Consider the following 14827-nt stretch of genomic DNA (forward strand, 5'->3'; position numbering starts at 1 on the left):
ATCGTGACCTGGCTGAAGTCGGACGCTTAACCGACTGCGCCACCCAGGCGCCCCCAGACACATATTAAATAAACATAAGTTTTGGGGAGCCTGGGGGACTCAGTCAGTTAGGTGTCTGACTTTTGATTTTGGCTCAAGTCATGATCTCATGGTTCGTGAGTTCGAGCCTCGCGTTGGGCTTTGTGCTGGCGATGCAGAGCCTGCTTCGGATTCTCTTTCTCCCTCTCTGCCCCTCCCCTGCTCTCTTTCTCTCTCTCAAAACAAATAAACTTTTTTTAAAAGTTAAAAAAGTAAAAATAAGTAAGTATGTTTCTGTTTAGAAACAGAATCAAGATCTTTTACCATGAAATTTCTGTACCTAAATGTGACTCATTTATTACATTTCACCAGGGTCAGTGATTCTGAGTTATATGTTTTCTAAGTATGAACCTTCTGATGGAAGGATCAAAGTTCTTTAGTTTGTGTATATTAACACAGTCTTGGAAATATTTTTTTTCAATAGAAATCCAACAAGCCTGAATATTTTTTCAATTCATATTCTCATCTCACTGAGCCTCACTTGCATCCAAGAAATTTCCAGATATTAAAAAAATAAAAAAAGATATTTGATTATATAATGCATTTTCCTTTAATTTGAAGGATAAATCAAGTTTTCTTTTCAAGACAAAAAGACAGAGACAAAAGTTTAAGTTTGATTTGTTTATTGTTGCCACTATGGGTACATTCTCTTAATTCTCTGCCTCAAATCCCAATGGTGCTTCTATACCTGCAAGATGTGTCCATCTCTAGTTTCCTTGAGCTGAAATGTCTGGCTTTGAAATGAAACAGTGTGGTAATGTGCAGGATGAAATGTTTGAGCAGTATTTCTTACATCACATAAAACTCACTGTGAAATGCCATTAGATACAGTTCTTCATTAAATTTGGAGAGCCTGAAGTTTCTGTTTTCATGGAGAACAGAAAAGGAAACACGTGAATTATATAAAACTTAAGTGAAATTAGAAACACCACTATATCTTACATATTTATAATACAAATTTTGCAAAGCCTTCACAAGCCACAAACTCTTAGAAATTATTATAAAATTATTTTTGTTCCTTTTCTCCATTTTCTGTGAGGTCAATTCCTAAGATATTCCCCTCTTTGTATTATATGAAATTAGCTTTCAGCTAGAGGAGAGGTGGTAATAAATGTGCACTGCCAGGGCCTCAAAAGAGGATACTGAAGAAAAAAAAGATAATTAGGAAAAGCAGAAGTCTAAATGTTAAAATTCTGGTGAATATTAGATGAAACCCACTGAAACCTGCTAAATCAGTTTTATTTATCTATGGCTAACGTATGAAGAAGAATTTAAGTTATGTTACTTAAATATAATGATGTTTTAGAAAGCAGGCATTTTTAAGGTATATATTTACATCAACTAAATGTAGAATGCAGCCCATGTAGAACTTATTGTCCTTTAGTTTTATATCCAATAACTGCATCAAACCTAATATCGATCTTTCGTTTTAAAAATGCCAGGAAACGCTCAGGAAGGATCCTAAAAAAAAGATACATGAAAATAATTAGGAAATTAATATTAAATTCACTTGTAAAATATATTCTTTTAAAATACTTATGTCTATCATGTATCATCTTTTTTTTTGCATGAGAGAAATAACTTTTTAATATATGTTCTATGATTAGGCAGCTATATGCAATGTAGAAATCATACTGGAATACAGTCAGGGAGCCCTGTGATAAAATGAGAGTAAAGTGGAACAGGCACATAAAAGACAGAAACTATTGTGTTGGGCTTCCTCTCTCTCTATTTTTTCTTTCTCTTCTTCATTTACGAATAAGGAAATTTTTTGGATATTTCTTAAAAAACCAGAGTTTAGCCCCATTGCCCTAGTCCCCACCTAATAATGAACATACATTTTTTTTTTTTGTAGGCTTCATGCTCAATGTGGGGCTTATACTTATGACCCTGAGATCAAGAGTCACATGCTCTACTGACTGAGCCAGCCAGGCACCCCAATAATGAATATTTCTAAAGTCCCCCATTATAATGCTGTTTTCTCATCCACAGCCGGTTATGGAAATACCTTTAGGGTGGAGGCTTCCAAGCCTTGGATAAATATGTGCAAACAAGCCTTGTCTGAAAACTGAAGACATGATTTGTCTCTTACTTCTCTGGACTATTTTCTAGTGAATGTATGTGCTGCTGTGACAGCTAATTTAACAATTAGAAGGAAAGCAGTACCATATTAATAGCAACTTCTTGTCGTCAGCAGTTTCATAATCAGTAGAGATAATATACATCTATAGTCTGCCAGTATGGGTGTATCCTTTATCATGTATCATCTTAAACAAGATTAAGAACTTTAACTCTGAGTCACTACTATATGTTCTTTTCAATTAAATCCATTTTGGTTTCAAAAGGGAAAGGAAGGAGGTTTAACCACCTTTTAGGGTAGGAGTCACTTGAAATATTTAGTTTTTGAAATAAATATGCTCCTGTATTTTTCAGAAGATCCAGAGAAGAGGTGTGTAGAACTGAAGAGCTGAGATGTTAAAGACTTTTGAAACAAGAAACGTCACACTGGGAAGGAAGTGAGAACAGGAACTACTTTTACACTTTGTAATCCAAAATATTGCTCAAATGCTCCACTAAGAGACTAAAGAAACAGAACTGCTAAGTGAAAATGCAGAGAATGAACTTGGTTTTGAGCATAATGCTGAACAAATTATTTAACTTTTGAGTTTAAACTCCTCACATGAAAATGGAAACAACACCTACTCCACACTGTTCTTGTGAAAAATCAATGTGTTAATATAAAATACTTTAAATATTCTATTTTGTGCATGATGGATACGTGGTAGGTCCAAATTTTTCTTCCCACCCTATAAAGGCATACCTCGGAGATATTGCAGATCTTGTTCCAAAATACAGCAATAAAGCGAATATCACAATAAAGAGAGTCAAATGAATTTTTTGGTTTTCCAGTGCATATAAAAATGACGTTTACACTATACTGTGGTCTATTACGGTGCAATAGCATTATGTCTAAAACAATTTTATACACCTTAATTAAAAAATACTTTATTGCTAAAAAGCACTAACCATCATATGAGCTTTCAGCAAGTTGAAATCACCGATCACAGATCACTGTAACAAATATAATCTTGAAAAAGTCTGAAATATTGCGAGTGACACAGAGACATGAAGTCAGAAAATGGTGTTGGAAAAATGATGCTGGTAGACTTGCTTGATGTAGGATTATCACAAACCTTCAATTTGTTAAAAATACATCTGAGAGTACAGTAAAAGGCAATAGAATGAGGTATGCCTGTATTTAAGAATATTGAGGAACTTGTCACAATCCAATGAGTCTGAGGGGATCTAAACAGAATATATGAATCAGTGTAACTATAGTTGACCCTTGAACAACACACATGTATCTTTTGACTCCCCCAAAACTTAACTACTAATAGTCTACTGTTGACTGGAAGCCTTCCTGATAACATAAACAGTCAATTAGCACATGCTTTATATGTTATTTGTATTCTATACTATATTCTTATAATAAAGTAAATCAGGGTAAAGGAAATGTTATTAAGGAAATCATAGGAGAAAATACACTTATAATACTGTACTGTACTTATAAAAAAATCCACCTATAAGTGGACCCCTAAAGTTCAAACCCATGTTGTTCAGGGTCAACTGTATATACAGACATCTGATCAGATGGCATTAAAATAAAGCTTGGCAATTGAGCACTCAACATTCACAGTCAGAGAAAAATCAGGGCAATGATAATAATTGTGTTAATTATAATAGTAACAGTTGTATATAACTTTAATTGAATACTCCAAATGCATCATTTTATTTATTACTCACAGTCCTATAAAGCCTTACTGTCTCCATGTGACAGATGACGACACAGCTTCAAAGAAATTAAACAACTCATCTAATGGATAAAGAAATTGTGGTTTATATACACAATGGAGTACTACGTGGCAATGAGCAAGAATGAAATATGGCCTTTTGTGGCAATGTGGATGGAACTGGAGAGTGTGATGCTAAGTGAAATAAGCCATACAGAGAAAGACAGATACCATATGTTTTCACTCTTATGTGGATCCTGAGAAACTTAACAGAAACCCATGGGGGAGGGGAAGAAAAAAAAAAAGAGGTTAGAATGGGAGAGAGCCAAAGCATAAGAGACTCTTAAAAACTGAGAACAGATTCTGGGAAGATGGCGGCGTAGGAGTACGCTGGGCTCACCGCGCGTCCTGCTGATCACTTAGATTCCACCTACACCTGCCTAAATAACCCAGAAAACCGCCAGAGGATTAGCAGAACAGAGTCACCGGACCCAAGCTCAGACGAGAGGCCCACGGAAGAGGGTAGGAAGGGCGGCGAGGCGGTGCGCGCTCCACGGACTGGCGGGAGGGAGCCGGGGCGGAGGGGCGGCTCGCCGGCCAAGCAGAGCCCCCGAGTCCGGCTTGCAAAAGCGGAGGGGCCTGACGGACTGTGTTCCGACAGCAAGCGCGACTTAGCGTCTGGGAGGTCATAAGTTAACAGCTCTGCTCGGAAAGCGGGAAGGCTGGAGGACAAAGGGAGGGTGAGCTGCGGAGCCCCTGGACGACAGAGCTCAGTTTGGCGGGGAACAAAGGCGCTAGCCAGCGCCATCTCCCCCGCCCATCCCCCAGCCAAAATCCCAAAGGGAACCGGTTCTGGCCAGGGAAATTGCTCGCTCCCCGCAAACACCCAACTCTGTGCTTCTGCGGAGCCAAACCTCCGGCAGCGATCTGACTCCCTCCGGCTGCCACAGGGCCCCTCCTGAAGTGGATCACCTAAGGAGAAGCGAGCTAAGCCTGCCCCCCCTGCCGCCGTGCACCTTGCCTTCCCACCCCAGCTAATACGCCAGATCCCCAGCATCACAAGCCTGGCAGTGTGCAAGTAGCCCAGACGGGCCACGCCACCCCACAGTGAATCCCGCCCCTAGGAGAGGGGAAGAGAAGGCACACACCAGTCTGACTGTGGCCCCAGCGGTGGGCTGGGGGCAGACATCAGGTGGGACTGCGGCCCCGCCCACCAACTCCAGTTATACACCACAGCACAGGGGAAGTGCCCTGCAGGCCCTCACCACACCAGGGACTATCCAAAATGACCAAGCGGAAGAATTCCCCTCAGAAGAATCTCCAGGAAATAACAACAGCTAATGAGCTGATCAAAAAGGATTTAAATAATATAACAGAAAGTGAATTTAGAATAATAGTCATAAAATTAATCGCTGGGCTGGAAAACAGCATACAGGACAGCAGAGAATCTCTTGCTACAGAGATCAAGGGACTAAGGAGCAGTCATGAGGAGCTGAAAAACGCTTTAAATGAAATGCAAAACAAAATGCAAACCACCACGGCTCGGATGGAAGAGGCAGAGGAGAGAATAGGTGAACTAGAAGATAAAGTTATGGAAAAAGAGGAAGCTGAGAAAAAGAGAGATAAAAAAATCCAGGAGTATGAGGGGAAAATTAGAGAACTAAGTGATACACTAAAAAGAAATAATATACGCATAATTGGTATCCCAGAGGAGGAAGAGAGAGGGAAAGGTGCTGAAGGGGTACTTGAAGAAATAATAGCTGAGAACTTCCCTGAACTGGGGAAGGAAAAAGGCATTGAAATCCAAGAGGCACAGAGAACTCCCTTCAGACGTAACTTGAATCGATCTTCTGCACGACATATCATAGTGAAACTGGCAAAATACAAGGATAAAGAGAAAATTCTGAAAGCAGCAAGGGGTAAACGTGCCCTCACATATAAAGGGAGACCTATAAGACTCGTGACTGATCTCTCTTTTGAAACTTGGCAGGCCAGAAAGAATTGGCACGAGATTTTCAGGGTGCTAGACAGCAAAAATATGCAGCCGAGAATCCTTTATCCAGCAAGTCTGTCATTTAGAATAGAAGGAGAGATAAAGGTCTTCCCAAACAAACAAAAACTGAAGGAATTTGTCACCACTAAACCAGCCCTACAAGAGATCCTAAGGGGGACCCTGTGAGACAAAGTACCAGAGACATCACTACAAGCATAAAACATACAGACATCACAATGACTCTAAACCCGTATCTTTCTATAATAACACTGAATGTAAATGGATTAAATGCGCCAACCAAAAGACATAGGGTATCAGAATGGATAAAAAAACAAGACCCATCTATTTGCTGTCTACAAGAGACTCATTTTAGACCTGAGGACACCTTTAGATTCAGAGTGAGGGGATGGAGAACTATTTATCATGCTACTGGAAGCCAGAAGAAAGCTGGAGTAGCCATACTTATATCAGACAAACTAGACTTTAAATTAAAGGCTGTAACAAGAGATGAAGAAGGACATTATATAATAGTTACAGGGTCTATCCATCAGGAAGAGCTAACAATTATAAATGTCTATGCGCCGAATACCGGAGCCCCCAAATATATAAAACAATTACTCATAAACAGAAGCAACCTTATTGATAAGAATGTGGTAATTGCTGGGGACTTTAACACCCCACTTACAGAAATGGATAGATCAGCTAGACACACGGTCAATAAAGAAACAAGGGCCCTGAATGAGACATTGGATCAGATGGACTTGACAGATATATTTAGAACTCTGCATCCCAAAGCAACAGAATATACTTTCTTCTCGAGTGCACATGGAACATTCTCCAAGATAGATCATATACTGGGTCACAAAACAGCCCTTCATAAGTTTACAAGAATTGAAATTATACCATGCATACTTTCAGACCACAACGCTATGAAGCTTGAAATCAACCACAGGAAAAAGTCTGGAAAACCTCCAAAAGCATGGAGGTTAAAAAACACCCTACTAACGAATGAGTGGGTCAACCAGGCAGTTAGAGAAGAACTCAAAAAATATATGGAAACAAACGAAAATGAAAATACAACAATCCAAACGCTTTGGGACGCAGCGAAGGCAGTCCTGAGAGGAAAATACATTGCAATCCAGGCCTATCTCAAGAAACAAGAAAAATCCCAAATACAGAATCTAACAGCACACCTAAAGGAAATAGAAGCAGAACAGCAAAGGCAGCCGAAACCCAGCAGAAGAAGAGAAATAATAAAGATCAGAGCAGAAATAAACAATATAGAATCTAAAAAAACTGTAGAGCAGATCAACGAAACCAAGAGTTGGTTTTTTGAAAAAATAAACGAAATTGACAAACCTCTAGCCAGGCTTCTCAAAAAGAAAAGGGAGATGACCCAAATAGATAAAATCATGAATGAAAATGGAATGATTACAACCAATCCCTCAGAGATACAAACAATTATCAGGGAATACTATGAAAAATTATATGCCAACAAATTGGACAACCTGGAAGAAATGGACAAATTCCTGAACACCCACACTCTTCCAAAACTCAATCAGGAGGAAATAGAAAGCTTGAACAGACCCATAACCAGCGAAGAAATTGAATCAGTTATCAAAAATCTCCCAACAAATAAGAGTCCAGGACCAGATGGCTTCCCAGGGGAGTTCTACCAGACGTTTAAAGCAGAGATAATACCTATCCTTCTCAAGCTATTCCAAGAAATAGAAAGGGAAGGAAAACTTCCAGACTCATTCTATGAAGCCAGTATTACTTTGATTCCTAAACCAGACAGAGACCCAGTAAAAAAAGAGAACTACAGGCCAATATCCCTGATGAATATGGATGCAAAAATTCTCAATAAGATACTAGCAAATCGAATTCAACAGCATATAAAAAGAATTATTCACCATGATCAAGTGGGATTCATTCCTGGGATGCAGGGCTGGTTCAACATTCGCAAATCAATCAACGTAATACATCACATTAACAAAAAAAAAGAGAAGAACCATATGATCCTGTCAATAGATGCAGAAAAGGCCTTTGACAAAATCCAGCACCCTTTCTTAATAAAAACCCTTGAGAAAGTCGGGATAGAAGGAACATACTTAAAGATCATAAAAGCCATTTATGAAAAGCCCACAGCTAACATCATCCTCAACGGGGAAAAACTGAGAGCTTTTCCCCTGAGATCAGGAACACGACAGGGATGCCCACTCTCACCGTTGTTGTTTAACATAGTGCTGGAAGTGCTAGCATCAGCAATCAGACAACAAAAGGAAATCAAAGGCATCATTATTGGCAAAGATGAAGTCAAGCTTTCGCTTTTTGCAGATGACATGATATTATACATGGAAAATCCGATAGACTCCACCAAGGGTCTGCTAGAACTGATACATGAATTCAGCAAAGTTGCAGGATACAAAATCAATGTACAGAAATCAGTTGCATTCTTATACACTAACAATGAAGCCACAGAAAGACAAATAAAGAAACTGATCCCATTCACAATTGCACCAAGAAGCATAAAATACCTAGGAATAAATCTAACCAAAGATGTAAAGGATCTGTATGCTGAAAACTATAGAAAGCTTATGAAGGTAATTGAAGAAGATTTAAAGAAATGGAAAGACATTCCCTGCTCATGGATTGGAAAAATAAATATTGTCAAAATGTCAATACTACCCAAAGCTATCTACACATTCAATGCAGTCCCAATCAAAATTGCACCAGCATTCTTCTCGAAACTAGAACAAGCAATCCTAAAATTCATATGGAACCACAAAAGGCCCCGAATAGCCAAAGGAATTTTGAAGAAGAAGACCAAAGCAGGAGGCATCACAATCCCAGACTTTAGCCTCTACTACAAAGCTGTCATCATCAAGACAGCATGGTATTGGCACAAAAACAGACACACAGACCAATGGAATAGAATAGAAACCCCAGAACTAGACCCACAAACGTATGGCCAACTCATCTTTGACAAAGCAGGAAAGAACATCCAATGGAAAAAAGACAGCCTCTTTAACAAATGGTGCTGGGAGAACTGGACAGCAACATGCAGAAGGTTGAAACTAGACCACTTTCTCACACCATTCACAAAAATAAACTCAAAATGGATAAAGGACCTAAATGTGAGACAGGAAACCATCAGAACCTTAGAGGAGAAAGCAGGAAAAGACCTCTCTGACCTCAGCCGTAGCAATCTCTTACTCGACACATCCCCAAAGGCAAGGGAATTAAAAGCAAAAGTGAATTACTGGGACCTTATGAAGATAAAAAGCTTCTGCACAGCCAAGGAAACAACCAACAAAACTAAAAGGCAACCAACGCAATGGGAAAAGATATTTGCAAATGACATATCGGACAAAGGGCTAGTATCTAAAATCTATAAAGAGCTCACCAAACTCCACACCCGAAAAACAAATAACCCAGTGAAGAAATGGGCAGAAAACATGAATAGACACTTCTCTAAAGAAGACATCCAGATGGCCAACAGGCACATGAAAAGATGTTCAGCGTCGCTCCTTATCAGGGAAATACAAATCAAAACCACACTCAGGTATCACCTCACGCCAGTCAGAGTGGCCAAAATGAACAAATCAGGAGACTATAGATGCTGGAGAGGATGTGGAGAAACGGGAACCCTTTTGCACTGTTGGTGGGAATGCAAATTGGTGCAGCCGCTCTGGAAAGCAGTGTGGAGGTTCCTCAGAAAATTAAAAATAGACCTACCCTATGACCCAGCAATAGCACTGCTAGGAATCTACCCAAGGGATACAGGAGTACTGATGCATAGGGGCACTTGTACCCCAATGTTCATAGCAGCACTCTCAACAATAGCCAAATTATGGAAAGAGCCTAAATGTCCATCAACTGATGAATGGATAAAGAAATTGTGGTTTATATACACAATGGAATACTACGTGGCAATGAGAAAAAATGAAATATGGCCTTTTGTAGCAACGTGGATGGAACTGGAGAGTGTGATGCTAAGTGAAATAAGCCATACAGAGAAAGACAGATACCATATGGTTTCACTCTTATGTGGATCCTGAGAAACTTAACAGGAACCCATGGGGGAGGGGAAGGAAAAAAAAAAAAAAAAAAAAGGACGTTAGAGTGGGAGAGAGCCAAAGCATAAGAGACTGTTAAAAACTGAGAACAAACTGAGGGTTGATGGGGGGTGGGAGGGAGGGGCGGGTGGGTGATGCGTATTGAGGAGGGCACCTTTTGGGATGAGCACTGGGTGTTATATGGAAACCAATTTGTCAATAAACTTCATATAAAAAAAAAAAAAACTGAGAACAAACTGAGGGTTGATGGGGGTTGGGTAGAGGGGAGGGGAGGTGATGGGTATTGAAGAGGGCATCTTTTGGGATGAGCACTGGGTGTTGTATGGAAACCAATTTGACAATAAATTTCATATATGAAAATAAATAAATAAATAAAAATAAACAACTCATCTGTGTTCGTGTGTGAGCAAGTCACAAACACAGCTTCATCTAACCCCAGAGCACAAACTTTGTGCCTCTATGCTAAAGGTCTAGGAAATAGAATTAATTTATTCAATCAACAAACATTTTGGTGCCCCCTATGTGTGCATCAACTCTCCAAAGTACAGGGGCTACATACAGTGATGAAAAACAGGCAAATTTCCTTCCCTCATAGACTTACATTCTAAAGGACTGTAATCACTGAGTGCTTACTTATGAAATGTAACAAGCAAAACGCTCAACACTTCACAGGTTTTAACTTAGTTACTCACCAAGGAGATCCTTGGTGATCTTGAGTTTCATTATCTAAACCTCTAAGGTATGTTCAACCATAATTCCTTGTAGAAGGGGCTAAAAAGCCTGACATGTGTCGTGTATGCTTTTGATCTCTTGAAATGTTTTCAGTTCCTAGGTCAGTAATTCTCAAAGTATGATCTTTCAACCAACTGCCTGTGGCAGTTGCCTGTTAAAATACAGATGTCTGGGTCCCAACCAAAACATCCAATATTAAAGCCTCTAGGGATGACATCCAAGAATCTATATTTTTAAAATTATCTTCCTAAGTGATCCTGATGCCCCACCATGTTGCAGAAGCCTGACTGTAGGGACAAAGATCAAGAGGCTTCTTCCCTTCCTTCCTCTCTCTTCTCTCTTCCCTCCCTTCCTTCCTCCTTCCCTCTCTTCCTTTAACCTAAGCCATCTCTTCACCTTCCCCTCACTACCTGGATCAACCTCACTGTCACACAGTGTTAACATATGAATAATGAGGCAATGTGTTATGAGGAAGGTGGTTAAACCAGTGGTTTCCAATCTTGGCTGTACATCAGAATTACTGGGGAAGTTGTATCTCTCAGAGACCAGACCACACTCCAGACCAATGACATCAGTCTTGGGGAGTAGGTCTCAGGCGTTAGTATTTTGAAAACTCCTAAGCGAATTCCAATGTGACCAAAGCTGAGAGCTACTGCTCTAAAGTAGTACTTCTCAAATTTGAATATGTATTCAAATCAACTACATGCAGATCTTACTAGAATTCAAATTCTAGTTCAGGACACCAAGAGAGTCTTTCTTTCTTTCTTTCTTTCTTTCTTTCTTTCTTTCTTTCTTTCTTTTTTATTTTTTTTGAGAGTCTGTATTTCTAACAAACTCCTAGGTGGTGCTGATGTTGCTGGTCCATGGAAGTAGCAAGGCTCAAGGATCTTTAAAGTTGTAAAAGATTATTTAACAATTTCTGTGGTTCGGTATGATTTGTACAAAACAAGAGTTCAATGATTATCTGTTGTATATTTAAATGAATATCTAAAACCTAAATCTCTAATATGGTTGGCCTATGATTCTATTATGTAACAATGCTTAAAAAACTATCCTTCTTTGGGGTGCCTGGGTGGCTCAGTCAGTTCAGTGTTGGACTCTGGCTCAGGTCATAATCTTATGGCTAATGAGTTTGAGCCCCGCTGTTGGGCTCTGTGCTCACAGCTCAGAGCCTGGAGCCTGCTTCAGATTCTGTGTCTCCCTCTCTCTGCCCCTCCCCTGCTTGAGCTCTGTCTCTCTGTCTCTCTCTCTCAAAAATAAACATTAAAAAAAATGTTTTTTTAAAGAAACAAAAAAACACCTATTCTTCTTTATAGTCATTCATTTATGAGACAAGACTTCTAGAAATATACACACTTCTCTAAAAAAAAAAAAAACAAAAAAAAAACAAACTTTAAAACTTGTGGAAATTATTCAGTTCATTTACCCAACTGCTGTATAAACCTTGCTTCAAGGACTAACAAATGTGGTTTTAAAAACTGAGGGACTGGGGTTCATGTAGCTCAGTTGATTAAGCATCTGGCTCTTGATTTTGGCTCAGGTCATGATCTCACAGTTTTGTGAGCTGGAGCCCCACATCCAGCTCTGCACTGGCTGTGCAGAGACTGCTTCAGATTCTCTTCCTCGCTCTCTGCCCCCTCTCTGTTCACACTCTCTTTAAAAAATAAATAAACTTAAAAAAAACACACTGAGGGATTAAGCCTATCATTTTTATTACTTTAATAGCATTTAATTGTACTTTATCAAATGTCTGGTTTTAAATCTGAGTGAAAATATATAATACATAAATCTTTGTTTATAATGCTGATAGACATAACTGTCACTTACCTTTCCAGTACTGTTAACAAGCATATAGAAGATGGAACAAAAATCATTTTCTGTTCAGTGAGGATCCCATCCATCAGCTTGTCTACCACTTCCTCAGGTTCCAGAATGGGTCCCAAACTGAAATCAGAAGCAGTCTTTAGCAACAAAACATTTCCTGAAACTTTAGCTTTAGTTTGGTGCTAAACAAATGATAAATTACCACAGGACTCATAACAAAAAGGACTTTGTAGCATCTGATCCATTATAAGTGCTCAAAAATAGCAGCTGCTTTAGCATTAATAGTAACAACCATTTATTTAGCGCTTATCATGTACTGCACATTGTGCTAAACACTCTTACAGAGGACATCTCACTGAAGTTTTACAACAGCCTGTGAAGGAGACACGACAGTCCCTATTTTGCAAATAAGAATTAAAGAAGGAGCCAGGACTCAAAAATAAATCAGCTAGATTAAGACTGACAAATTCACTTCTAAATCTTTAGAAGTCTTGGGGAAAAAGTCAAATACCATTACACAAGTTTTATTACACACTAAGACTCTTAGTTAACAATTTCTAAAGTGTCAGAGAAAATTAAAATACAAAAGTGTGCTCAGCTCAAGGTCCTTGATCTCCATATGGAACCCGTATATTTACTAGGTCTTGATTTAATTTTCAGCTTTGTTACTTAGTTCCATGTTGGATCTTCACTGTCTAAACACCCTGGCATATGCACTATGTGGTCCCTAAAGAGTGGCCTTTGTTAGAACATGTGCACTTAGAATGGTGTTACACAAGGGGTGCCTGGGTCGCTCAGTCGGTTAAGTGTCTGACTCTTGGTTTCAGCTCAGGTCATGATTTCGTGGTTTCGTGAGTTCGAGCCCTGTGTCAGGCTCTGCACTGACAGTGTGACACCTGCTTGGGATTCTCTCTCTCCCTTTCTCTCTGCTCCTCCCCTGCTCTTGCTTTCTCTCTCTGAAAATAAACAAATAAAATTTTAAAAAGGTGGGGGGGCTTCTGGGTGGCTCAGTCGATTGAGTGTCTGACTCTTGGTTTCGGCTCCGGTCCTGATCTCACGGTTTGTGAGTTCAACGCCCACATCAGGCTCTGTGCTTGCAGTGTGGAGCCTACTTGGGATTCTCTTTCTATCTGTCTCTTTCTGCCCCTCCCCTCATTGTGCTCTCTCTCTCTCTCTCTCTCTCTCTCTCTCTCAAAATAAATAAATAAACTTAAAAAAAAAAAAAGGATGGGTGTTACACAAGAATTGGTTGTCAGTTTTTAACATTTTATTAATGACTTAGAAAAAAAGGTACATAATTGAATACACTCATGAAATTTGCCAACATCACCAAACTGACTAACATTTTGGGGAAGTAGACTTTAAATGTGTGTGACTAGTTAAGAGAAGTGAGACAAAAAGAATTGGATGGGATTCATTAGGAACAAATATAGAATAGTTCATTCAGATAGAAAACATATGCAGTAAAGTAAAATTGGGACAGTTGAGAAGTATAGTAGTATGCTTATAAGTGAGTGTGATCATTGACTACATGAAGGAGGGCAGAGTTTAAAATATATATATAGGATATCATCTTTCATTCTCAGCATAGGTCAGTCATTTATTAGAACACTGTGTTCACCCTGGGCTCTGAAGAATTACATAAGAAAAATCTGGAGAGCAACAGGAGAGAAAATATAATAATAAAGGCGATAGCTTTTGGTCCAGAGGAGGCAGTGGAAGGTTGAAGAAGACTAAGCACTCCTTTAGCCTGTGGCAATAGGCAGGGTATTAGGGCAATAGGATGATGAATCTAGGAAGTGAAGGATGCTTGTGCCTTGAAGTATCCAGAAGGAAATTAACTTTCTAGCATATTGCTACCAGACTTCACTATTCCCAGGCTCCATGAAAGCTCACAAACACCTGTGTAAACAGTACGGCATACCCCCTCATTCACACTGTGGTCTTGTGAGCCTATCAATCAAATGGTGTTGCACTGACTAAACTTTTCTTAGTGTGTTTGATCTCTTTATCCAAAGTTTTAGCCTCTGCCAGAATAATTTTCATGAAATTTAATGGCTAGCCAATATCATGATTTTTTTTTTTATATGAAGTTTATTTACAACTTGGTTTCCATACAACACCCAGTGCTCATCCCAAAAGGTGCCCTCCTCAATACCCATCACCCACCCGCCCCTCCCTCCCACCCCCCATCAACCCTCAGTTTGTTCTCAGTTTTTAACAGTCTCTTATGCTTTGGCTCTCTCCCACTCTAACGTCCTTTTTTTTTTTTTTTTTTTCCTTCCCCTCCCCCATGGGTTCCTGTTAAGTTTCTCAGGATCCACATAAGA

The 14827-nt window shown here is 39.4% G+C and overlaps 1 protein-coding gene across 1 annotated transcript in view; it reads right to left on the minus strand.

Moving 5' to 3' along the window:
• Positions 1-684: 684 nt before the first annotated feature.
• Positions 685-14827, minus strand: part of HSD17B11 (hydroxysteroid 17-beta dehydrogenase 11) — a 46890-nt gene continuing 32747 nt past the window's right edge. The window contains exons 6-7 of the mRNA XM_047091363.1: positions 12501-12617; positions 685-1539 (exon numbers count right to left, since the gene is read on the minus strand). Coding sequence (XP_046947319.1) covers positions 1449-1539; positions 12501-12617 — 208 coding nt within the window. The 3' untranslated portion in view covers positions 685-1448. The remainder of the gene's footprint in view (positions 1540-12500; positions 12618-14827) is intronic.

This window comes from Lynx rufus, unplaced genomic scaffold (genome assembly GCF_022079265.1).
Source record: "Lynx rufus isolate CCGP_SWC_20201006 ecotype Redwood Valley unplaced genomic scaffold, mLynRuf1.p SCAF_3, whole genome shotgun sequence".
Taxonomy (NCBI): domain Eukaryota; kingdom Metazoa; phylum Chordata; class Mammalia; order Carnivora; family Felidae; genus Lynx; species Lynx rufus.